At 43.5% G+C, this 25,828-nt stretch overlaps 2 protein-coding genes across 6 annotated transcripts in view; both read left to right on the top strand.

The window, feature by feature from the left end:
- dock11 (dedicator of cytokinesis 11) overlaps nucleotides 1-19,795 on the top strand; it is a 61,746-nt gene extending 41,951 nt beyond the window's left edge. For 2 of the 4 annotated variants that reach the window (XM_034557235.1, XM_034557233.1), the window contains 19 exons: nucleotides 3,009-3,129; nucleotides 3,422-3,488; nucleotides 4,048-4,095; nucleotides 4,368-4,513; nucleotides 6,135-6,250; nucleotides 6,518-6,655; nucleotides 7,364-7,546; nucleotides 7,899-8,012; nucleotides 10,306-10,521; nucleotides 11,763-11,820; nucleotides 12,601-12,707; nucleotides 13,080-13,202; nucleotides 13,660-13,773; nucleotides 14,321-14,467; nucleotides 14,827-15,037; nucleotides 15,145-15,335; nucleotides 15,874-15,974; nucleotides 16,125-16,263; nucleotides 18,487-19,795. In XM_034557235.1, the coding sequence (XP_034413126.1) occupies nucleotides 3,009-3,129; nucleotides 3,422-3,488; nucleotides 4,048-4,095; nucleotides 4,368-4,513; nucleotides 6,135-6,250; nucleotides 6,518-6,655; nucleotides 7,364-7,546; nucleotides 7,899-8,012; nucleotides 10,306-10,521; nucleotides 11,763-11,820; nucleotides 12,601-12,707; nucleotides 13,080-13,202; nucleotides 13,660-13,773; nucleotides 14,321-14,467; nucleotides 14,827-15,037; nucleotides 15,145-15,335; nucleotides 15,874-15,974; nucleotides 16,125-16,263; nucleotides 18,487-18,576 (2,430 nt within the window). In that variant the 3' untranslated portion in view covers nucleotides 18,577-19,795. Of the gene's footprint in view, nucleotides 1-3,008; nucleotides 3,130-3,421; nucleotides 3,489-4,047; nucleotides 4,096-4,367; nucleotides 4,514-6,134; nucleotides 6,251-6,517; nucleotides 6,656-7,363; nucleotides 7,547-7,898; nucleotides 8,013-10,305; nucleotides 10,522-11,762; nucleotides 11,821-12,600; nucleotides 12,708-13,079; nucleotides 13,203-13,659; nucleotides 13,774-14,320; nucleotides 14,468-14,826; nucleotides 15,038-15,144; nucleotides 15,336-15,873; nucleotides 15,975-16,124; nucleotides 16,264-18,486 lie in introns of those variants that run through there. The other 2 variants (XM_034557234.1, XR_004611478.1) reach the window with 2 other exon arrangements.
- Nucleotides 19,796-20,131: 336 nt separating this feature from the next.
- LOC117747782 (interleukin-13 receptor subunit alpha-1-like) lies at nucleotides 20,132-25,388 on the top strand. 2 transcript variants are annotated; one of them, XM_034557237.1, is made up of 10 exons: nucleotides 20,142-20,556; nucleotides 21,657-21,790; nucleotides 22,453-22,615; nucleotides 22,712-22,820; nucleotides 22,991-23,157; nucleotides 23,248-23,378; nucleotides 23,462-23,603; nucleotides 24,224-24,323; nucleotides 24,882-24,966; nucleotides 25,049-25,388. In XM_034557237.1, the coding sequence occupies exons 1-10, from the start codon at nucleotides 20,484-20,486 to the stop codon at nucleotides 25,145-25,147; spliced, it is 1,203 nt and encodes a 400-aa protein (XP_034413128.1). In that variant the 5' UTR covers nucleotides 20,142-20,483; the 3' UTR covers nucleotides 25,148-25,388. The 2 variants fall into 2 exon arrangements, with proteins under 2 accessions (XP_034413127.1, XP_034413128.1); XM_034557236.1 differs by having other exon boundaries at nucleotides 20,132-20,556; nucleotides 22,991-23,378.
- The last annotated feature ends 440 nt before the right edge of the window (nucleotides 25,389-25,828 follow it).

Below are 25,828 nucleotides of genomic sequence, written 5' to 3'. Positions count from 1 at the left end.
TTAAATTTGAGGTTACACCACCGTTTAAGCAGCAGATCAGTGTGATTCTTGGACAGTGCTTTTTCTAATTCTTTAAGCTTAGATTCCAGACCACTTACTATTTTAACTTGCTCTCTTTTTTTTCTACTGGAGTAAGCTTTGATTTTCCCCCTTATATGAGCTTTGGAGGCTTCCCATACTGTTCCAACTTTATCTGTTAAACCAATGTTCCACACAAAGAAATTGTCAAGTTCCTCTACAATTAAACTGCTAAATCCTGGGTCCTGGAAAAGAGATATGTTTAACCTCCACCTGTTTTTCTTTACTCGCTCTGGTTCTATTACTAATTCTAGCTGGACTGCTGCATGATCGCTCAGTGCAATGGTTCCTATTGAGCAGTCTGAGACGCTCTCCACCAGATCCTTGCTTATCAAAAAATAATCTATCCCCACTGATTTATTTACTTCATGAAAAAAGTCTGGATCTTCGATGTTCGGGGCATAGATTTTTATTCCATCAATGTTAGCTTCCAAATATATCATTCTTCCTTCCACATCCTTTTTTTCTCTTAACAATTGGAAATTCAACTTGTTGTGTACCAGAATAGCCACTCCATGTTTTTTACTAGAGTATGAACTATAGTATGCCTGGCCAACCCAGTCTCTCCTCAATTTAGCTGCCTCTGAATCGATCAAGTGAGTCTCTTGTAGCCACATCGGCTTGTTGGGATTTTAGGTATAATACTTTTTTTTTTTCTCCTTTTTATGGGATTTTGTAGACCATTTACATTCCAGGACACTATCCTCAGACCCTTAGCCATAGATCAACATTGATGAACTGCCCTGTGTGCTGTTCATTCCTGCATAACCCGTTGACAGCACTTGGCTTTCAGCAGTACTTTAACAACCTTTATCTGATATTTAAGATTTGAAAATTAAAAAAAAGAAAGTATACTTGCTACTCCTAAACTTCAAGCCCAAGTGCGAAGTCCCATATCAAGTTGGCGTGCACACACTCATATACTCACTGTGATTTGGGCTTGTCCTGGACTGTAGAGAGAATACTACAATAACATGGAATCATGTCCTGCTCATGTTGCTGCGTCAGAGCACAGAGCGTTGCAGTCCTGTCAGATACTTGTTGACGCTGAAGCAGCTGTAAAGGTCTGTTGCCAGTGTCATTCTCTGCAGCTCGGGTTAGAGCTCAAGTAGCATTTGATATTTAATTCCGCTGATCCCTCTCCTCCTTGTCAAGAAAGTCCATTGCCTCTCGGTGATCTGCGAATTTCATTCTTTTCTCCCTTCATGAAAAGCGCAGCTCAGCTGGAAATGCGAGAGTGAAACGCACATCCAGGTGGTGTAGCCGGTTTCTCACTTCGTTGAACTTTCTTCTCTGCCGTCTCCTTCGTCATGTCGGGGAAGAAGACAGTTTACAGCCTCCCCAGATGATATCCTTCTTGTTTCTGTACTTCTCCCTAGCAGCTGCCAGCACTCGCTCCCGCTCCAGAAAGCTTAGAAACCAAATAATTATCGGTCTGGGTGGCCGACCTTCCTCGGGCATTGGGACCGGTGCTCGATGGACTCGTTGTAGTTGCGCTGCGTCCAGTTCGACCCCCAGAACTTCCGAGATGATCTTCCTCACACATTCTGATGGTTTACCGTCATCCTCCAGCTGAGAGATTCAATTTTCTGCTTCATCTAGGCGAAGCGTTATTTTGTCTACGTCGGTTCTCAGACCCACGCTGGTCTCTTTAATCTCCGTCATATCGGCTTGCAGAACTGTTAAAAGTTTCCCAACTTGCCCCATCTCCTCCATGGCTTTTGCCAGAGACTGTTGCATAGCCAACAGCACGCTTCCCTCATTGCTCATGCCTTCAGGGTTTGCGAGTTTAATATTAGCACCACCAGTAGTAGCATTTTGTTTGGCCGCTCTCGTTGACATATTGTGTGAGCCACCGACTCTTTCAACTCCAACAGTATTTTAACTATCACTTTAAGACTTTACAGCACATTCATGCTAATATCATTAGCGAATTTGGGGTAGTTAGGTGCGTTTACCGGGACGTATCCAGTCAGGCAGCCATCTTGCTCGGTGGTCCCACGTGACTGCTACAATTCTTTTAATAAACAATGGGCTACGGCTCCCGCCCTATACATACACGGTTTCTATCCAAATCTCCACAGTGCATGTTCTCATGACAAAGAAAACATCTCCATAATGCTTTTGAAAAGGGCCCCCCTTGAGTGCCGGCTGTCTTTGAACACATCACCAACGCAACAAGCCCGTCATGCCGAAGGACACACATTAATGGGTTTATACTGGGAAACACACAGGCTTATTCATGTTCTCTGTTCTGATTCCAGAGCTGAGAGTGCTTCCGCTGTTTTCTCATGCACCCAGAGGTCGAATGTAGATGGACTGGAGAAGATTATTTATCGTCTGTGTAGATACACTCTTTTTCGACACACCATCTTTGGTTTATGGTAGCTGGTTGTTTAACAGTCTAATGGTTAAAACTTGCCACTTCATGTCACTTCTTGGCCACAGCTGAACTTTACCCATCACGTAAACCTCATTTGTCTGCTCCGAACTCCAGATAGCTTCAGGATGTAAACATTGCAATGCAACCATAAGATTAGATACAAAAAAATTCACCTCGCTTGCAGTATCGCAATATATTGCAATATATAGAATCGTGACCCGGCTTGTATCATGATACATGTCTTCTCGCCAGGTTCTTCCCAATCCACAGCCATGTATTGACATGGACTTTTTTTTTCTCTTGCCGGAATAGTTGAATCCATAGTAACAGTCTTTGTTAAAGTATAAGGCGGGGGAAATTCTACTCTATATTCTTCTTACCATCAACAAATCTCATGTGCAGACCAAGCTCTGTTTCGAAAATAAAGTTGTTGGCTCGAAACCGACTAATTTTGTCTGGCTGAGTCAGAATTTTCTTCTCCCCCCCCCCTCTCCCCCTCCCCATGAATTTGAATATCTCTTCATTAAGTGTGTTTGTGTTGTTCCAGCTGCAGAGACGTGGCTCCACCATGAGCAGCAGCCCCGTGCCTCCCATCGGCAGACTGGGGCCGTATGAGATCAAGGGCCTCCTGCTCTCCTTCCTGCACATCGTCAAGACCTTGTCAGAGGGTCAGTGGTGATCTGTAACCGCACGGCCCAGTCACTCACCGCACACAGGAAGTTACGAGGAGTTCTGCTATTTAGGGACAGAGTCTACGCAGAAGCTTGGTTTAGCCGTTACACAAACAATGAAGTTTTGGACTGACTGATGGTCGGCCCGGCATCTCCCATCGAGGATGTTTAGTTGATTTAGCTGCACGAGTCCATCTCAAATCCACAGGAACCATTTATTCAAATTTGACTGCACATCAGTTTTAAAGAATTTAAAAAAACATGCATTTGACTTTGTTTTTGTCCACAGACACTCTCATGGCCTACTGGAACAAAGTCGGCCCTCAAGACATCATGAACTTCCTCAGTTTGCTCGAGTGAGTGGTCAAAACAAACATTTCTACACCAATGCAATGCAGTAAAAACATTTGATACTGTTAAAGTCCACAGTCTTTCGTTACTGTCGTCCCTCTTATTGACTTGAAAGAAGAAAGAAAAGGTAAAATATATATATATATAAAAAAAATAGAGTGAGCTATCTAGAACCAAATCACTTAAATTGGCAACAGACAATCTTTCAGCTAGCCTTGGCGACTTTGATTGGATAAGAGTTGGCTGCCCTGCACAGGAGGCACTGCATTTAGTTTTTCAAAGCTTTGTGCCGTAAATTGAGCCTTCATTTTTCCGGGAGATGGCAACCCGGTGGTGGACAGAATAGCATTGTGGAAGCCCGGCTAAAACCAATCCAAATGCTGATGGTATCATGTCATGGTTTACTTCATAATGAGAACATCATCAACTTGTCTGTTGCCCCCTTTACCAGTGCTTCCTTATATTGAGGCAAAACATTTATTGGAAAGAATACCAGGACAGAAAATATAAAGACATTCCTTTTCTTCTGCTGATATCGTTCTACTATGTTCCCCGTCCCTGCAGGACCTGTGTGGTTCAGCTCCGTTACATTGGAAAGAGGAACATTGGACGGTAAGGCTGGAAAACCAGCAAGACTGTTGACTCGCCTGTCATATGGATCTGAAACCCAGCCACAACCACACACTGACATGTTGTCTTGGTACATTACACTGTTGGTGTGGTTCGGTTAATCATTACACCGCTCATTGTTTCCAATGGGTGCTGTGTTGGGTTACTTTATGATGTTCATATAAACCCTCTTTTTTGCATCAATGTTTCAAACAAATACAAGCTGTCTCTCTCCCTCTCTCTCTTTCCTCTTTGTGGGCACTTTATTCATTCAGGAGTCAGGACATATATGTGTCGAAGCTGTTCTCCTCCGACAGGAAGTCTCAGACAATGCCGGCGATGCGCTGCAACCGAGCCAGCCTCATGCAGACTAAGTTACACCAGTTCGGCACCATGGAAGCCTCCCTCACTCTCAATTTCGGTAACCGCACACACCAGTGTGTATGCAAAGCTTTAGGGCACACTTTTTATTCTCAATACTTTCCATATAAGAAGGGAATTGACATGCTATTGTTGTAGAACGCCTCACTAATAGGGACTTTGTCTCTCAATGTAGTTGTACGTTACAAGCGAGTATACAATGAAGACAATGGAAATGAAGATTCAAGTTTCCAATTAAACATTCAAGGAAGGTTTTGAATTGGGATTGTATGAGGTTCTTCTCCTGAGTCAGTGTGTTACTACGGTGGAGTTTAGTGAAACAAACAGGAGTACCAGCAGAGGAGCAAAGTACTGCTGCAAGATCAAACTCCATCTACTGTACGCTGACTATGGATCAGTAGCTCATACAACCCCACTCCAAAAAAACTGAACTATCCCTTCAATATTTACAAATAGAACTCTATTCTGGACATCCACCGATTTGCACAAACATGTAACTACTATATAATGTCCTGGTTTCAACAAAACAACTCAAATATATCAGTTTGTACATATTATATATACTGTCTCTTTGATTAAATTATAATGCTTTGACCAGTAAAACAAAGCATTAAGAAATGTTACATAGACAAATCTAACAGTAAGAAATCCTCCCAGAAACCACACAAAAAGTGCAGAAACTCAATTAAAGAAAACCTTTTGAATCAACTTTTTGATTCAAAAGGTCATCAATTTTTTCTATCTCAAAACACGCTGCTTCTTGGTAGCAGTTCTCCAAATCACTTTTTCCACAAGTAAACAAAGCTAATAGTTTAGCCCGGACCATCCACAGTCTCAGTGTTGGAACCTGGAAGACAGCCTTGTTTAAACATGAAACTTTACACCTGACAGTTGGATTTGTAGAGCCTTAGTGAAGAGACTGCCAGACTGTTAATGCAAAGTGAATCTCACAAAGCCAGACTTGAGGTCTGGAGACAATCAAGCACCAGAGTTGTTAGAGACACTCACAGTGAGCTGTAAAACCCAGAACAAACAAACTCACGCCCATGTACAATACCATGTTTGCACCTGAATGGACACCAGCGAATAGGGAATTTCCTCAAAGTTGAAAGACTGTTGAAAGAGTTTTTCTAGATTTTCCGGAACCTATTAAATGTCATCGGCCTCTGCACAAAATCCACTTTGAAACTTTACATCACTGAAACCACCCATGTGTCCCCGAAAGATTACACGTTCTGTGTGTTTTTTTGTGTTTTTTTTACTTGCTGGACTCGCAAGTCGTTTATGACCCTGGTAAGATACATGCTAATGATGGCATACTTGGAAGAAAATAAAGTTGAATTGTGTAAGATGTTTCGAGTAATATTTAACCAGTCTTTGTACTATTATTTGTGTAATTAAAAACCAGAAAACAATGAATAATTTGCCTGTGAACTGTATTCAAAGCAGCAAATTAAACGGCGCTGATAACTAAACACAACGTGGTAATCGGCGGCCTTTTATACACAGAATTGTGTAATGGAGTATTCTTTATTGCAATGTGAGCCCTTACTGTACACTGTCATGATACTAGCATCTGTGTGCGTCTGTGTGTGCGTGTGTGTGTGTGCGCGTGTGTGCGTGCGTGCGTGTGTGTGTGTGTGTGTGTGTGTGTGTTCTAGGCACAGGGCCATCAGAAGCAGAGATCCACCATCAGGCTCTGCTGGAGGGCAACATCTCCACCGAGGTCGCTCTGAGTGTCCTGGATGTCCTCTCTCTTTTCACTCAGTGTTTCAAGGTCAGTGCGCACACACACACACACGCACACACACGTTTAGTTAGGTCACTTTTTTTAGGCTTAAGTTAATTTCATGGACCCTAACCATAACCACTACTTCCCTTACCCTTAAGCTTAGCCGCTGACCCCAAAGTCAGCTTTTTAGATTTGAATTATTTGAATTTATTTGTCCCCATTGCGACAAGCCGTTCCCAATTAATTGTCTTTAGTATGAAAATGTAGTTGTGTGCGTGTGTGTGTGTGTGTGTGTGTGTGCGCGTGTGTCAGACCCAACTGCTGGACAGCGATGGTCACAACCCCCTGATGAAGAAGGTGTTTGACGTCTACCTGACCTTCCTTAAAGTCGGCCAATCAGAAGCTGCCCTGCGACACGTTTTTGCCTCACTCAGGGCTTTCATCAACAAGGTACGTCGCCACGCGGCGATATTGAAATCGACCCGGCTGAGATTGGCTCTGTTTGAGACGCCGTCACTTCTCCATCCTACGTGTCGTTGCAGCAGTCATTCTCTCTCGTTTATTCTATTTGTATTACTCTATTTATATCATCCAGAACATGGACGCACTGTACGGAGCTGTTTGACTCGTTGACAAACAGAGCGGATGCACGGAATAAACATCAGTTTCCTGTGTTTGTCGCTGTTGCTGCTGCCTTGTTCCCACGTTCACATACGGCCTTATTGCTATTTATATTATTATTATTTTTAGATTTGGTTTTCCCGCCCATTTCAATCAGGTTTAACTCGCTGTAATCTCGTGCTTGTGAGGGAATAGTCTTGTAGCGCCCGAGGAATGCTACCCTTCAGCAGTATCGCTGGTGGCTGCTTGTGTGGTGAATCAGAGGCACCTCGCAGCAGGAACGGTTCTGTTCTGGCATGCTTCTGTTTCGCTTACAGAAAGACCGGGAGACATTCAGAGAGGCACTATAAACATGACCCAATATTGATTCAGAGGAAGACATGCGCATTTGTTCACTAAAGCACTTTGATTCTTATGTGTAATAATTGCTAATATATATATATGCATGCATGCCTCCCTCTCTCCATAGCTACCAGTATTTTAATTTTAATTTTTCCCATCTCTACCCTTTAATACTCTAACGCGTTGTCCCGACAGTTCCCGTTGGTGCTGTTTAAGGGCCGCGTGACGCTCTGCGAGGCTCTGTGCTGCGAGGTGCTCAAGTGCTGCGTCTCCAAGCTGGGATCTCTGAGGGCCGAGGTGTCGGCCCTGCTCTACCTGCTGATGAGAAACAACTACGAGTACACTAAGAGGAAGACCTTCCTACGCACGCACCTGCAGGTAGAGTGGAGAGTGTTGAAAGAGGACACATGTACACACGTGTTTATACTCGCTGAACAACACAAGCTCTCTCATGATCTCAATACTTGTTCACCCTGATATATTTACCTTTGGCCTTTTGTCCCACACACACACTCTTCAGAGTACTTCAGATGCTTTCATAAGGCCGGTGGAGAATGTTATGAGTGTTTAAACTGTTTAAACAGACTGCGTGCTGAGTTTCCGGCTCCTCTGCTAACACAGTAGCAGAAGGTCGTCCGGCTTTCCATTAGCTCTCACTGGGCTCTGTCATTACATACAACATGTGGATTTGTATTTACCATCCACCCTATTTCTCCTTCTTTTCGTGCAGATCATCATTGCTGTGAGCCAGCTGATCTCCGACGTGGCGCTGACTGGCAGCTCTCGCTTCCAGGAGTCTCTCTCCATCATCAACAACTTTGCGAATAGCGACAAGGCCATGAAGGTACGGTAGAAGTCAACAAGACGAGAGGAGGGAATAACCTCTGACAATAAAATAAAATCAAGAACATAGAACGGCTGAAATATTACTATATAAGCCGGTGCTGCGCTATCCAAACCAAGAGGGAAGTCAACCGAAAAACTGCAGAAAGCCTATCGGTGATTCCAACTCTCTGTGTGTGTGTTTTATTTACACCAGCCGCTGTGGTCCCAACAGTGTCCTGTTCATTTTGTGGCTTGGCAATACGACTGATGCGGTTTGTTTAGAACAGTGGTCGCCAACCTGATCTCGGAGACTTTCCCTGTCGCTCTCCAAAATATAATAAAAATAAGAAACGCATTGTTCCTCATTCTCGAACATTTTCTGAAGTGTCTTCTGAAATGTTGTCTGACGGACTTCAGAAGATCAACGTCAGAAAAGATCTCCAATCGCCTGATTCATGAATGCCTGAAAATGGGTTCTTACACAGCGGAAGTGTTCTCAGCTGCGCTCCCCGGAACGAGGGGAACATAGTACGCCGTGGTACTACAGGTGGGGCGCAGGGGGACATGCAGAAATACTTTTATTGAGAACTTCACATATTGCAAAAGTACAAAGTACAGACATAAAACTAAGTCATTAATAAATACATGGCGAAATGCCTGTACTTTCGTGTACATTTTTACGTTACGGCGTTAACAGGTTACACCTTGACGGACAAGATTCTTGGTGACTCGCCAGGTCCTACCTCCGTGAGATCGGCTTTTCTGCTGTTGCCCTTCAAAACAAAAGCTCAACATTGAGCATGAATTGAGAGTGGCTGTATCAAGCCTCCAACCCCGTTTTAAAAAGTTGTAGTGGAAAGCAGGCTCATTGCAGCCACTAATGCTGATAAAACATGATTGCTCACAGATATCTGTACTAATTTTGTTTTGCACAGGTTGCACGATATTGTTGTTTTTAGATTCATAGTAAAACTCTTTATTTATATTAGTTTTTCACAGGTTGCACTTTATTGTTATTATCTTGAAAGGATATGAAACTTAATTGTTAATGATTCAAATATTTTCATATTTATTATTATTAGCATTATTTAAATCTGAGGATGTCTGTAGAGTTGATGTGAAGGTAATCACCAAAGTTCAGAACGAATCCCATATGAGAAAACTTTCATGAATGCCAAATTTGTCCCGAAAACCGTGAAAGTGGAGTTTATAGAATCAAAACAAAATTTGGGAGAATTGTTGAAAATCCCCAAATCAAAGTCCAGGAGCCAGATTACTGACAGACAGCTCACAGACTGGCTGTCTGTGCTGATGAGCAAGGCACTCAGACTGTGTTCAGTCAGACTGGCTGTCTGTGCTGAGCTCAACTACAAGCTCACAGACAGTGTTCAGTCACAGACACCTCCCAGACTTGAGTCGCATGACTTCTGATGGCAGTGATGGGACACAGAGCTGAACTGAACTTACATTAGTAACTGACTGAGCATGTTGTCAGTGTTGTGTTGTAACCTCAGTTGATAAATACAACATTAATATTTGGAGTTCATCCAGCCTGCTCATTGCAAATGTGTTTTTTCTTGTTCATATTGTGTGCGGTTAACAAATAATTTCCTTTTTATGTTGCACTGAAATTAAGTCATTGAGTGTGTTCTTGGTCACATCAATTTGAAAGCTGGACCAAATTGTTTGATTTCATTAAATTACAATTAGGCCAAATAAAAAGCCTCAAGTTGTAAGTCCAGTCTGTACAGTGTTTTTCTCTCAACGCCTCATTAAGGAGATCTTGCCTGTCACCAAGGCAGAGGTCAGGTGACCACTGGTTTAGACTGTAAATACGTAAGAGGTGGAGATGATGGACAACAGATTATTTCACAAAGAGCCATAGAGAGGTTCAGGGTTCCAACTGTAGAGGTTTGTTTTTGGCATAATGAATCAAATGTGTGTAACAGCATCGGTCCCAATATAAAACAACACTGCTAACAATGCATATTATGAGACTATTGCATGTGAGTTCGCTGCCCCCGTGCATGCTGTGATGCCTCCCTTACACGTCCACCTCAAGTAGCTGCAATCACTTGATCAGCACAGCAGCGATTTACGTGATATTTCATGTTGTCCTTATTTCAAAACAGAGAGTGCGCTGTGATTAAAGATAACTTTGTCTAAGACTAACAAATCAGCCATGAAGAATTCCAATTAGTGTGCAAATGAGCAGGATAGTTTTAGTTAGATTTGTTTTTCAAATAGATTCGATCATGGTTTCACAAGTCTGTGTGTTTGTGTCTATCCTTCTGTTTGCCTATCATCTCCAGTCCACAGCCTTCCCCAGTGAAGTGAAGGGTCTGACCAAGCGGATCCGCACAGTACTGATGGCCACGGCCCAGATGAGGGAGCACGAGAGAGACCCGGAGATGCTGCTGGACCTCCAGTACAGCCTGGCCCGGTCCTACGCCAGCACTCCTGAACTGAGACGGACCTGGCTGGACAGCATGGCCCGGGCACACCTCAAGAACGGAGATCTCTCTGAGGTATCAGCAGGCCGACTTTGAATGTTCTCTTCGTGTTGTGTGTTCATTGGTCTCTTATTTCTTTGTCTTATCATGTATACCTGTTTTCAGATAACTCTATAGAAATAATGCGCACCAGCATAACCAGGTTTCTGTTAGCGCTTTTAGACATTTTTGCATACAATCTTACCTCCTTTCTCGTTCACTTACAACAATGTGCTTGTGACACAAGCACAGTCTTGCTCAGGTGCGACACCAAAGCAAACACCTTAAACAGTACATTCTAGTCGCACAGAGTGAGTCAGTCCACTTCAGGTTTCTAAGAAGCACCTGGTGTTTGTTAATGTTTACAATGATTTTACAATATCAAACACGAAACAGAAAAGTCAGGTCAATGTTTGTCCTTTTTATTTTGGTAAAGCTGCAATAATACGTTTATTTCTGGTTGCTAAGAAATAAACGTTTCATTCTATTTCAGTGTAAACGAAAGAGACTGATATTGAGTTAAAAGATGAGTAATCAAGCTTCACAGTTATACTGTGCACACTCACCAAAGAAACGTCATGCACCATTCTACTGCTACTTTACTTGAATTAGGTTGTAATAACAATGTGATGTTTTGCTGAATGAAATTGATGTTTCTCTCCGGAGGTCAGAAGTCAGGGTTGACACAGAGGTGGAACTTGGGTGGTCCAGTGGATAGACTGTTAGCTTGAGTTGAGGTGTATTTATTTATTTTACTGTTTTCATTACACATAAGGCAAAGAGGAAAGACAAGATGACAGCACAGCAACCAGCAAAGCTATCCTAAAACATGAGATTAGATTTGGTTTTATTCTGTTTTTGTTTTTGTTTTTCTGTTTGTTTGATTTTTGACATTCTGTTTTCTTTATTTTTAATTATATTTTATGCTTTGTTTTTCTTATTCTGTTTGTTTTAATTTAGTCTTTTATGCTTCCATTTATTTATTTAGTTGTATTACTTCCTGCCTGGCAGCTGTCAGGCCACCGTACATTCTTTTTTTCACCGGTGATAAGCTGCCAGTGTAGATAAGGTGTGGCTGAATATAACAAACAATAAACCAGTCACCGTAGTGATATGTAATGACATTAATGAGTTGCTGACTGCAATCTCACATTGGCCTCTCTGACTCTGCGACAGGGTTTTGCCCTTTTAGTTCCCTATAGAGCTGCATGTGTCCACTCTTGGTGTGCTTTGTGAATATTCTCTAAATCTGCTGGTGTTTGTTGTTGTCTCCACAGGCGGCCATGTGCTACGTTCATGTGGCTGCACTGGTTGCAGAATACCTACACAGGAAAAGTAAGGCCCTCTGCACATCTACTCTACACACACACATGCACAAACAATGCCTTTACCTCCATTTGTGGCTTACACTTATACTGTAATTGAACATCCAAGCAGTGTGGGCAGCATTAATAAAAGTCCCAGTAGTATTAATCAATTTAGATTCCTAGATTTTAGATTGTGGGGTGAACTGTCCCTTTAACTGACACCATGAGGATGTGACTAACGACACACACACACACACACACACACACACACAACCAACCGTCACCAAGAAAACACTCTCACTCTTTATAGAGCTTTGTGGTTCTCCAGGAAGATTTACCTGCACAGGTGATAAAAGACATACCAGTGGTTCACTGAACGTTGTTAAATGCAGCATGCAAACGCTCCACAGGCCGATTCCATCACACCAGCACGGTGGCACCTAGTCAAAACAAAACAAATTATTTTCATCTTTTATCAATGTCAACAAGCTTTGATAATCTTATGGGGTGTGCAGCAGCAGTTGGTTGCCAGCTTCTCTCTTAATAACTGTGTGCAGCATCTCGACCAGAGGCAGCAGCGTGTAAGCAGTGTCTCAGCTTTTATTATGCGATTCATTACGAGTTATGATTTCGATGTGGCGTGTCTCTACAAACCAGACCCTCAGAAACAGGTCACGCTGACTGTTTATTTGGTCACCACTCACACAGATTCACATTTGGATCTTCGTTGTTTTAGGGCTATTTGCTGATTTATTTATTTTTATTTTGTATTTGTTTGTGCCTTTCTGTGTCTTTGCTGTTGATTCAGAGTTGTTCCCCAGTGGCCTCGCAGCTTTTAAGAAGATTACCTTGAATATTGAAGAGGAAGCAGCCATGAGGGAAGATACCGGAATGCAAGATGTCTATTACACTGAGGTCTGCACGGGAATGGCTTTCTTGCATATGAAAATTCTGAAGTGACTTAAGCAATAGTTAGTCATATTTTATATCACAGACTTGGTACATTTTCATCCTAACTAGGGCCGGTGTCGAAACGCAACACTTTAATGTGGTAGTGATAAAAAGAAATGTGTCCGTAACACGAGCTCCAATGTCTGATTCCTAATTGTGTCATCATTAGTAAGTAAAAATGCATCGCTTGAGCATTGTATTTGCAATCTCAATGACACCCAGGTTTAAAATCACAATTAATTTATATTGTATTTGTTTGAGCTGATGGTCCTGTTAATGTGGATACAAAAGTATCCTGTTGTTCCTTTTCAAACCCTTTTTTAAATTTTTTTTTAGGAAGTCCTGGTCGAACACCTCGAGGTCTGTGTGGAGGCTCTGTGGAAAGCCGAACGCTATGAGCTCATCACGCACATCGCCAAACTCACCATCCCCGTCTACGAGAAGCGCCACGAGTATGAGGTACCGGCGCTCAAACCGATATCGTGACAAACATAAATTTGCAGCCACTGTTTCTTGCCTGTTCTTGCAAAGTGATCCATCAGTGTCCTCATGCTTGCGAAGGACACGGTCGCCGCCTATGTCAGGACCTTAGTTTGGAGAAACATTTTCTTCATATAGATACGCGTGTGTACAGTTTACCATATTCATTTTCCACTCATTATTAAACTCCCGGGCTTCTTAGACTCGTTCAACTTGCACTCACAGGATTGTTAGCGTCTCTTTAGTGTAAAGTAAAGTAACCTCGTACACAACATGAAACCAGTTCGACCATTCTCACTACATTTAATGAGACACTGTCACTCCTTGAAGGCAACTTTGTTGTCATCGAGCGCTTTAAACAGCTCTTCCTTGCTGCTCTTGTAAACAACATCCGGGTGGGGGAATGCCATCTGTCTTATTTATTTTATTTCCCCAGAAACTAAGTCGACTGTACGACACTCTGCATAGAGCCTACAACAAAATAATGGAGGTGATACAATCGGGACGCAGGCTGCTCGGGACGTACTTCAGGGTGGCTTTTTACGGACAGGTGAGGACGGCAAGCAGCGTCAAGGAACTTTGATCGGAAGTCAATTGCAATTGATATCACAATGTTGAACAAAGCAGTTCAGGAAGTAATAGTGAACTCCCACCTTTGCCAAAAAAGCTTTAAAATACGATGTAGAGGATACAGTTAGAAGTAAAAAAATAAAAATAAAGAAGAAAGAAAAGGAGAAGAAGAAAAAAAAGGACAATGATTTGTTTTGGTGGAGTCGGGCAATACATTCCAGTAAGTCTGTTGGTGCTGTGCAAAGAAAAAGCAAGATATTCAGGTTGACTTGAATCTGTTTGTTGTGATTGCATCGGCAGGTTTCAAAATGAAACGATTAGGGAGAAAATTGCAACACAGTAACTCACCATGCAAAGGTCGCATTTAGAGCTTCGTGATGGCACCTGAACCAGGAGGTTGAAGAATGTAATAAAGTTGTGTAACAAATAGCTGCAGTGACGTTAGAGGTATGCAGACACTTTCAGGAACTGTTGTGGCATACAAATGTCATGTTGTGTTTATTGAGCGTTTTGTGTGTTTTGTGTAGGGCTTCTTTGAGGAGGAGGACGGGAAGGAGTACATTTACAAGGAGCCCAAACTCACTGGCCTGTCTGAAATCTCTCAGCGGCTGCTGACACTCTACGGGGAAAAGTTTGGGCCGGAAAACGTAAAAATCATTCAGGACTCGAACAAGGTGCATTAGATGAGTGGAGGAAGGAGACGCTTGGAGCAGATAGCCTTGATGAGAATGATTGAAATGCAATTGGCACTGCAGCTCCGCTCTTGTGTTTATTTAGAAAATATCACTTGTCCAACAATAACGTGGAAAATGTTCAGTTTGCTCTCGATGGAGTTATCGATAAGTCTCTGAAAGCTGAAGATAGATTTATTTGACTGCGTGGGGTGAATGACGTGTGTTGTAGAAGAGGGATGTTTTATCGCCACAGCGATATAAGGGAAAATAAAGGTTTCTTTTGGATGACATTTACATTATTACTCAGCAACTCAACAAGAGCCTCGATCATCTCATCCGGGTGACTGCTTTCCCAACAGGTGAACCCCAGAGACCTGGATGTCAAGTTCGCCTACGTCCAGGTGACGTTCGTCAAGCCGTACTTTGAGGAGAAGGAGGCGCCGGAGAAGAAGACCGACTTTGAGAAGTGCCACAACATCAACCGCTTCGTGTTCGAAGCGCCGTACACGCTGTCGGGCAAAAAGCACGGCGGGGTGGAGGAGCAGTGCAAGAGGAGGAGTGTGCTCACAAGTACGCACGTCGTCTCCTAAAGTTATCAAAGTTCACGTCCGTTTGCTCGCCGTTTGTCATATTGCCATGCGAGATGCAAACTAGTATCCTGCCCTCTTTACCTCCAGCTGCCAACACATTCCCGTACGTGAAGAAGCGCGTGGAGGTTGTGGGGGAGAAGCAGGTGGAGCTCAAGCCGGTGGAGGTGGCCATCGATGAGATGAAGGCGCGGACGGCAGAATTGACCAAACTCTGCTCCAGCCAGGAGGTGGACATGATCCAGCTGCAGCTCAAACTGCAGGGCTGCGTCTCTGTGCAGGTAACGCTCACTCAGGGACACGCAGCCAAAGGAAAGATAAAATCAAAGAGTACAGATTGTAACGGCAAATGTACGGAAGCCCTGACCAATTCTGCTGATCCACCTTCTACGTCTGCTCTAAGTTGTTTTGTCTCCTGTGTTTATGATGAGAACAAGTACAAAGTTGTTTTTCTCTCACCTGGAAAACAAATGAACAAAATGTTTATGAAAATAAAAAGAACATAGAAAGAATACCTGTTAAGTCATAAACACAGGAGATAAATCTATTTAGATCAGACTTAGAAAATAAATCAACAGGGTTTATTTCCTCTCTTTGAGGTCTTCCATACTAATCACCCACTTTTATATCAGTTTCTATTTGTCCCAGTCAAATTTGGCCATCATGTATGAGAACAAGAAACATTCACTACTGTTATTATGCAAAGCTGGGCTGGGATCAGCGTTTGAGTGTCATGTAAAGCACAAATGTTTAATGCCGACTGTAATCGGTGCACAGATCAGAGGAAGGCTTAACACTCTGAGGCGTGTTTTGATGCAGGTGAATGCAGGTCCCATGGCCTACGCCAGAGCATTCCTGGATGACAGTAAATCCAACCAGAACGGCATCAAGAAAGTGAAAGACCTCAAGGACATTTTCAGGTACTGTTTGACCTCGCTGATTCTCATTCCAATGTATTCTGTGCATTTCCTGTGCTGCTCCTTCTTCCTTATTTCTGATCAACAATTCTTCATGAGGTAGTCATTTAAGTTTGTTATTAAGTTCGTCATTTTATGTTTTGATGATTGCAGGCGCTTTGTCCAGGCGTGCAGTATAGCTCTGGACATAAATGAGCGTCTTATCAAAGAGGACCAGTTTGAGTACCATGAGGGCCTGAAGGCCAACTTCAAAGACATGGTGAAGGAGCTGTCTGACATCATCCACGAGCAGGTACGAATACAACCAGAACCGTCTGTATGGATAGATACTTCAAAGCAATAAGTGACACCAGTGGGTGTAATTTTTTGTAATTTGGGTGGACTGACCACCAGGTGCTGAATTACAATTGAGGGATTGCCTCGACACAGCTCAACATGGCTAGACTGAGCCGGCAAGTGCAAACAGCAGCAGCAGTGCTGACCCAGCACACAGTGTTTATTCATCGGAGGGCTGACGTTATCATATGTGAAGTTACTATGGTGACAATTGGCACAGCTAAAACCTTTTACTGTTCTATTCTGCCGTGCTCCATGCAAAAGGCATGTTCATGAGATGATCATCAGTAACATGCAAACAGTGGAAACTGTGACCAATCAAACTGCGCATGCATTACATTACCTTACATGTCATTTAGCTGACGCTTTTATCCAAAGCGATATACAATGAACAACAAGTGAATTCAACCATGAGTACAAACTCAGAACAACAAGAATCAAGAAAGTAACATTTCTTCAAGAAAGCCAAACTACAAAAATGCACAAGAATCGGCATTAACTTTTTAAATTCTGGTGTCCATCGCCAGGTGTTTGGGTACATTTCATAAAAGTTGGCCCTGGTTTTCTTAAAGACTTTGGCCTAATGCTTCCAGAAGCTTTCAGTGACGTTAATGTAGTTGCGGCTGTCAAAAATAGAACAACTCACTGATACTTCCTGATGTGGAGTGAGTCATAATGAGTTGCGGGAGCTGCCATCCACTTCAATATTTACTGGAAAAATCACCACGCACTCATCTGCTCTTAAAATCCATGCCAACAGTATTGTGTCTATGTGCTGTAATATCGACAATGAATATGACAATGTATGAATGGAACTCCAATCCATGAAGGAGGTAGAGATTTCGCAGTGCAATCAGGGAATAATTCACTGTTGCTCATTGTTATTGTACTTTGTTCTCTTCGCTTCAGCAGTTTGTGTTGTTACAGCTGTAATGCAGCAATGCTGTTCACGTTTTAAATCACTGATCTGAAATGACTCAACTAACTGGTCTGCCTCTTTCTCTTCATTGTGCTGGCATTTAGCTTTAAGGAACAAAAGGTAATGTGATCACGAAGAAGTGTTTTAAGGCTCCATTTTGTCGTCTTGTCCTCTTTTTTTTAAACCCATTAATTATCAGTTTGTGCCTTCTTAGTTCATTTCTTCATTTCTTTGGTTAAATGGTAATCTGAATACATGCATTTATCTGGACACGAAAGAATTACGTGCCAATCAAAACGGGATTCTGCAGAAATAGGGATTAATTACTTCATTATAAACGACTGAGAATAAAAGAAAATGCGTTGGGCAAATTCAGCAATTTCAAATGCACTGAAAAAGAACGTGGCGTTCAGAGTCCTTGAACAAACTCCGAGACGCGATCGTCAACAAACCCACATTTGTTGTTGAAAACAATGCAAATGACAGTTGCTGCTAATCAAATAGTGTTTGATTACATAGTAGTGTCTGGAACATTTGCACAGCCCCACATGCAAAAACTACATCCTGGTGACGGATCTACTGCTACCTCAGTTACTCCAAAACAAAACCAGGACGGCTGCCTTGTATCACGGTGCAGTTGCCAAATCTCTCTCGTCTGGAGAATAGAAGAAGAAGAAGATCTAAATGTTCTGCGTAGATCTGAGGTAGAGTGTATTGATTAATTGCAGGATGTTTACCGTCCAGCCACAAGTCAGCCTTAAACTGAAGCTGATGAAATAGTCGAATCATCATATATTCCCATATATAGTCGTGTTGGTTGTTTACCCTAATGCCGATCATTTTGGGGGAGTGTTTTTGGAAGGATGAGGATGAACATTTGAAGTAAAACCTGCGAGTGTCGGCGTCGGCCAGATGGAATGGTTCTCTGCGGGCGCCGTAACTGACCTGCATACAAGAGCCGTCCCGCCCTCAGATGGGCCGTCAAGTGAAACCGCCAACTTCCTTTTCCATCCGCTGCTCTGAAACTCGCTGTGTGGACGTGTACGTGCAATGGAGGCCTGTGGTGGCCAGATGTATTCAGCTTTGGTTTTCATTGCATTTCACTACAAACAGTCACTCACACTGTACATTCAGCCTTTACTTTATATTGATCCACATCCAATCTAGTGAGGGTTTTTCTGTGTGTGTGAGTGAGTGCGTGCGTGCGTGTGTGTCCGTCCTCTGTGTTCATGCATGACCTGTGCTTTCTTTTGACTCCAGATCTACCGGGAGGATATGATGCGCTCGCTGTTACAAAACTCCCTCCACGTGTTCCGTGCCATCAGCGGGACGTCCGCCAACCTGGGCTGACCTCTGTCCCGCGTGCGCACGCTTTTGCTTCCCATCTGAGGACCTAAAATGGATGGGGGGGGGGCTCCTGGGTTTACACGTCCGCCCAGCTACGCTTGCCCAAACCGTGAGGACGCGGATTCAAACCGCAGCAGTATTTCAGAGAATGTATCGCGGCAGCGACACCAACTAAATGTCAGGTTGAGGTGTTGCCAGGTTGCACCTTTTGTCTCCCGCCTTTGCAACAAACTACAGGATTGACTGTCCCCCCCCATGGGCCTTCTCTTTCTCTCTTTGAAACATTGCCCTTCAGATCTATGCAGGACATGACATACTTCTTCTTCTTTTACCACTCAAGTTGACTTTTTAGAAGACAGCAGCGCACCCTCATTGTACCGCAGTGTTTTCCGTTTGGCCAGGCCTCTTGAGCAATATCCCACCTCTGCAGCAGAGCACCGAGGTACTCCGCCAAGAGAGGGTTTTATAGGCGGCCAGCTCGTTCCAGTCAGGCTGCAGTAAACAGATAAGTGTCATCTAAAGAGCGGCAGCTTCAAGCGAGCGCCTGGCTCAGAGTTACTGACCTGTTTGTGTTCTCCGACGTTCAAGAAGAGACTTCAGAGTGTGCAGCAACGCTCTGATGGAGCTGCTCTTCAGAAGGGATGGCTCAGTTACATTGTGAATGTAAAGAAAATAACCAATCTTTTGGCTATGTTGTATGAGAAGTAATACATAATGTCATACCAGGGAAGATTACAAATACTGTCAGAGCTTTGGAACAATCAGGGGAACCCAATTCTCTCCACGGGCTCAACTCACAGCGGCGTGGCGGTCTTGACTTCAGAGCTCCTGTCCAGGTTTAGGTCCAGTGCCTTTGTGCTTTGCCTTCTGAAAGAAGACTCCCTCACTCAGAGTAATACGACCTTCATCACGTGCTGGGTATTTACAGTATTTCACAAGTGCTACACTGTAATTAGCAGATAGATGAATCATATTTAAGCAAAATGTACATATTGTGTTGCCATGCTGTAAAGTGAATTCTGAATCATTGTATGTTTGTATGTACTGTATCTATATTTGTAACATGTTGGACTCCTCCGTCCAAAGGTGTCCTAACCGAGAGATTTCTTTCCTTTGTTGCATTTTTATTGCATTGTATACTGAAGTGCGGCTGCTTGTCAAACTGAAAGACGCTTCCCAATAAAACCTGGAGGAAAAAAAACAAAAAGCTCTGGCGACTGATCCAGCATTTCTGAAACTTGACTCATCAGAGCTAAAAGTGAGGACATCTTTGCCTCTGCTGCCTTGGGCATAATGTGAAATGTGAGCCAGTCCCAACTTTATGAATAACTTCAAACTAAATACCCTTTAAGATTTTCAGTTATTTGAAATTAACCCAAACCATGAAAAAGCTGCCTAGAACCACACTGGATGTGTTCTAGAGAAAGGTGTTGCTAAGTTTAAAAAAGAGCAGAAAACAACAGGTCGAATCCGTTTCCTCTGCGTGTCTCCTCGTGTCCTCGTCAGTTCTTTTTGTGCTGCTGCGTGAAGCCATTAGCAGACGCAGTTAATCGATTCGCGGACTCATTTGGAGCCACGACGACTTCCCGGAGACGCGGATGGACACTTGTGGTTGTTCTGACGGGACACGTCGGGAGAGAAAGCGCACCACAGCTGGCCTCCCACTCTCACCGAGGCTCCGCCCCCTCCCGTTCCCAAGACACACCTCGAAGACACCCAGAGAGAGACGCGGTCCAAGTGCTGGTGGACGCTCCGTCGCTTCCTATTTGTGGTGTTTCCTCTCCACTCTATTTGTTTGTTCCTCCATCACAGGACATCATAGCGTCTATTATTTTTGACATTGTGACATTCGCTGTCACGAGATATTGAGCGGACTAGAGAAGCGAGTGGACTTTCCCCACGGGACCAACATGACTTCGCCTGCGGAGCTTTGTGCCTTCCTGACGTCTACCGCGGTCATAATGGTGTGCCTCTGTAACGCAGGTAAGTACTTCATTACCCACCATTCCAGTCGTAGTTACACCGTGACTGAGACAACATATTGCTGTTGGACAGGTTTAATTGGCAGCTTTAAGCAGCGCACCTTGAGCCCTTTCGACCTACAGTTATTGCGACCTGTCTTTGTTCTTTTCCTTTTTAATAACTAATAACTAATAAGGACTGTTTACTCGTCCTGGATGGTCTCTCGTTTCTCTGCGGTGCGTGTTTGAGTGTGGTCCGGGGGGCCACGGGCCTCCGGGCTACCTGCTCTGTCATTAGCGTCTGTACATAATCAAGATACATATTTATTTACTGTCGATTCTTAATAAAAAATATAAATTCCTGTGCTCAACAGCTGGTTTTTAAACTAATTGCTTTTAGCCTGGTGTAGATGTGGTTGCGCCACTATTTATTAATGACTGTGAGCAACCGAAGACGGGCTGAAGTTCTGAACCTCTTATGGGTCGTTTGTAAAAGTCTCTTCACGAGAGTGAACTGAAACTTTCATGGATCTGTTTCGAGGACAGAAAACCATTTTGCCATGCGATTTCTTTTTTATTTATTTTTTGATGAAGAAAATTCTAGACAGTGGAGACGCCTGTACACAGCCATGTTCATCACATTTAATCTCTAGCTAGTAGAAAATCCATTTAGCATATGTGCTCACTTCATCGCACTATATTTGAGAGATATTATATTCTCTCTCTCTCTCTCTCTCTCTCTCTCTCTCTCTCTCTCTATATATATATATATATATATATATATATATTATATATATATATATAATATATATATATATATATATATATATAATATATATATGGTAGTTTCAGTAAACCTCTAAAGAAAGAGTACTCATGAGAGATTTAACATTTCCTCTGAGTCACAGCTCACTAATCAAATACCGTGCGTGTGAAATAGACGCGCATCAAAATATACCAGTGCGTCCGTTTCGCGTGCATTTCAGCCCGCGTGACCGCGGTGTATTGGAAGAAAAAAAAGAAACGAATTCATTGATTATTAGGGCTAATCGTAGCTGTTTTTATTATGTATTTTCGTACCAGATGTTGTGATTTATATTCATTATTTGTCTCCGTTGGCAGAACGCCTCCCTCCTCCCACGGGCCTCTCCTATCGGTGGATCGACGCGTTCACGGTGAACGTGTCGTGGCAGGAGCCCCGCGGCCTCCCGGCGGGAGACATCCGGTACGAATACAGCCTGGAGGACCCGAAGAGTGTAGGTCTCGCTCTCGCTCTCTCTCTCGCTCTCTCTGTGTGTGTGTGTGTGTGTGTGTGTGTGTGTGTGTGTGTGCTGGTTTTACATGATGTCATTTATGTATACATTTGATGATTTATTTATGAATAACTTCATTGGTTTATTCCTTTAGTCACTGAGGAGAAAAGTATTTTTGGAGTCTGCTGTTGAATGTAGATTATTATGGTCTTTCCAAAGCACACACTTATAAAGAATTTATAATGTATACTCACTGGGCCTCATGCGAGACTCTCACTTCTTTCTTTCAGCAGGTCTCTATCAAGTATCATCCTCTGTAAAAAATAAAAATCATAAACATCACCTGCTTTATGCTGTAATATTCTCCTCTCATAATTATCACAGAGCTTTGCAAAGAAATACAAGTGTTGGTGATAAGACTCAAAAATATTCTTGCGTGAGGCCCATTGTCTAAATGCAAAAGAAATACAAAATACAACCACACACATAAACAAACAAACAAACACATCTTGAATTACTGTGAAATCATTGTGATGTATGTTGTTAAGAAGTGAGGGGGGTAATTAAGCCAGCAGACCTCCATCCCGAGGTGGTTAGAAGGTTTCAATGTGCGTCGGCATAACTGTCATTAGAGCCCATGTTGTGTGTTTTGTGTTCTTCTCCAGCATGTGGAGCTCACAACACTGACACATTTCTCAGCGAATCTCCTCACAGAAGAGACGGGCTCTGGCAGCTGGACGTACCTTGTTTGGACTGTGAGTAAAAACGGTGATAATCTGGAAGACAGCACCAAGGTGCCCAAAACCATTGAAACCCCGAAGCCCAGAGGTAAGAAGCTAGAAAGTTGTCCAAGTGACGGAGTCCATGACTATGACCCCCAAAGTACTGCTGCTCACGTTACGTCTTTGTTCTCGCACTGCGCAGCCCAAGTGGAGGACATCCAATGTTTCGTCAACCTGAACAATGAAACCAAAGCCAAAGAAATGAACTGTTCCTGGGTCCCAGGCAATCAGGCCCTTTATCTCTCCTTTAGGTGAGAATGACAGTGATGTGGAGTGGAGTGAAGTGTTATGGGGTGGCTGGTTGTTTCTAACCATGTGAAGGCTTGTCAACATGGGGTGCGTTGGTGAAGTCATGAAAGCACTGATGTTAATGAGCAGGAGGTCATCTGTGAGCTTTACAATGCCCATCTTGTCATTGCAGGATTTGTGGACATACCCATAAAACCATTCTGGGTTTAAAGAATTGCGTGTGGCCTTACAGCAACGCGATGAGGAAAGGCTGCTACCTGAAAGCTGACGGTGTCGCGAATAACATCTGCATGCTTTTGGAATCTGAAGCTGGACAGAGCACCTTTAAACTTCTACCCAGTCGGTTTCACCTCCAATGCGTCCAACACTTTTACTTATTTGCTACATATATTTATGATTTTTTTTATTTGTCATTTTGCTCTTCTTCAGTGATCGATCCACCAGAGTTGAGCATTGGGGAAGAAGGAGATAACCTCAAACTGAGCTGGACACTCCCACCGATCTTAAAAGATCACCCCTGGATATTCATGGTCTGCTCCAGGAAGTGCAGTCACGCCGAAGTGAGTAGTTCAGTTGAACCGCTTCACCACGAATCCTGAAGTCACAACGTTTCTCTGCAGCTTTTGTGCGCTTGCTATTCTAGGTGTGCCAGAACTACACCACAAAGGGAGAGCCCTGGTTCATGCCCTACGATAAGAGCTGCCGCTACGAGCTCCGGTCCAGAGTCAGGACGGGTCCCAGTGTCCCGCCAATATTCAGCCAATTCGGCCAAGTGGTATTTTATGGTAAGTGTCCAACCACTTGTACCAAGACTGAGTTTGCAGTTCATTAAGTGCACTAAAACCAGATCCACGACAAGCCATTGAATACTAAATGACATGTCGAGGTGGATTTGATTTGTGAAATTACGCCACCATGAGTCCTGCTTTCAAATCTGGCTTGAATAAAAGTACGTCGCAACAAAATACACAAAAATTATGAAGGGTGAAAGTACTCACAGTGCAGTCAAATATTCCCTCAGTGTGTTACTGTTATAAGTGATGGGACAATATTACTGCTGCATTAACACTTAATCCTTCAATTTTTCTTAAAAACAAAATCAAAAGCTAAATTAACCAATTAGGAGCTCTGTTTTCACTGGACAGGACAGGGTTTGTCAATACACACATATAGTCAATAAGCTACCAACACTGAGCTGTAGCAGAGTAGAGGTACCAAATAAAAGTACCTTTTGAGTGGTATTCAAGTACTGTACATTCTACCACTGATGCTTGGGAGTTTTTTTCTGCACGCAGAAAAGATTAACCGTTGCATATTTCATGAGGAAACAACACGTTTGCATTGATTGCAACCGTTATATTAAGACTTCGTATTGCTCACTTTTCCCTTCATCTCCCCACCGCAGGTAACAATCTGCCCGCTGACAAAACGCTCACCGTGGTCGCCGTCGTCCTCCCCATCATCCTGTCCGTCTGCATCTTCCTGTCCTGCTACTGCTTCAGGAGGTGTGTTTTGCACACGGCACTATATAAAAGTACATTTGTGGGGAGCGCAAACGTCTTCACGCCGAACGCTTTGCAATCGGTTTTATGAGCGGATGCCATAAAGTGAAGGAGACGAGCCACTGAGATCATTGAACTTTTAACCGCACCCTAATTCACTGCCACCGGACTGCATTAGGGTTTAATGAGAGGACACAGAGAGAGAGTGTAGTGTGAGTAATGTAGTGTGAGTGTGTCAGACCGTCCTCAGGCACACATGTAAGGAGTGTTTTGGGTGGAGCCGCAATAAAGAGAGAAGTGTCCACGAAGCTCCAAGTCATTTAAGGTTTTTAAAATATCCCACGCAGACATGTTTTAAGGCTCCAATTTCATGAATAATTTGCATCTTTTCCAATTTTTCCACATGAATTCTTGACAAAGCAATGTTGTGTTTTTTTTTGTTGAGATAAAAAGAAGAAGAAACCTCCACCTGCCTGTTCCCATATTCTAGACATTACGTTGTGGCGGTGGAAACGTTGTGCGCTGCTTTGGCTGATCTCTGCCATTGTGTCTGTTTTGCAGGCACAGCTCCATCCTCTGCCCCGTCATACCGGATCCTTCTGCGATATTCAAGGAAATGATGATGGACGGAAACAAAGACCTGAAGGTATGTTTTAAGGGGGAACAAAAGAAACCACCGTGGATCCGCTCCGCCCACAAACACTCATGACACGGTTCTGTTTTTGCAGAGCACAATGGGGAGCCTGTATACGCCGGTGCCAGAGCCCGTTGAATCCTGCAAAGTGGACACGGTGACCGACAGCATCGTCGTCCCGCTGAACTCCTGACGCGGAGCACGGACCGTGCAGCTGGACTCTAACTCGGGGGGGAATCCAGCGAGGAACGTTTTTATGAAGCCTGTTGCACATCTGACCCGTGTGGCGAGGAGAGAGCTGTGCTGACTCTGTGTCGCTGCACCGGGAAGAACTTCAACCACTAGAGGGCGGGAAATAACACGATATCCAGCTGCTGCTCCATAACTCTCTCAGGCAGATGAACGGCCTTCAAACAAACACACACACACACACAAAAAAAAAGGCCACCAGGCCGTGGACCCGGAAGAACGAGCAGGGGAAGAAAGGGTTTGCCATTGCCGCCCTGTGCTGATGTCCTCCTGCTGCTCTCTGGGGAGGAAGACCAACATGCGGGCGGGTCGAGAAGAGCTAGAACCAGTGTGCAAGTGGGCCGGGCAGGCTGTGTTTACTGGGAACTGTCCTCAGAGGAGCAGCTGGGTCCCTGGAAAGCTGCCGCACAAATCAAAGAAGTTACTAGAAAGAGGCTCACTGCGAAAGCCTTGTTTGGAGGAATGACTGGCATCATGGCAACCAGACAATTGTCAGGAAGCAAGAAGTGGGAAGCGCATACGACTATAATCTTGTGACCAGGAAAAGGTTCACACAAGAGCCAAGAAATAACAATGAACAATTTAAAAGAAAATAGAACGTGGGGCTAGAAACTTAAAAAGATAT

The sequence above is a fragment of the Cyclopterus lumpus genome, chromosome 18 (genome assembly GCF_009769545.1).
Source record: "Cyclopterus lumpus isolate fCycLum1 chromosome 18, fCycLum1.pri, whole genome shotgun sequence".
NCBI lineage: Eukaryota > Metazoa > Chordata > Actinopteri > Perciformes > Cyclopteridae > Cyclopterus > Cyclopterus lumpus.
This window is presented reverse-complemented; position numbering and strand designations above follow the sequence as displayed.

Coding starts and splice junctions, on each gene's coding strand:
- LOC117747782 (XM_034557236.1), top strand. CDS start 20,484: ATGACTTCGCCTGCGGAGCTTTGTGCCTTCCTGACGTCTACCGCGGTC. Junction 23,379..23,461: donor GGAAGTGCAGTCACGCCGAA/GTGAGTAGTTCA, acceptor TTGCTATTCTAG/GTGTGCCAGAACTACACCAC. Junction 24,967..25,048: donor ACGGAAACAAAGACCTGAAG/GTATGTTTTAAG, acceptor CTGTTTTTGCAG/AGCACAATGGGGAGCCTGTA.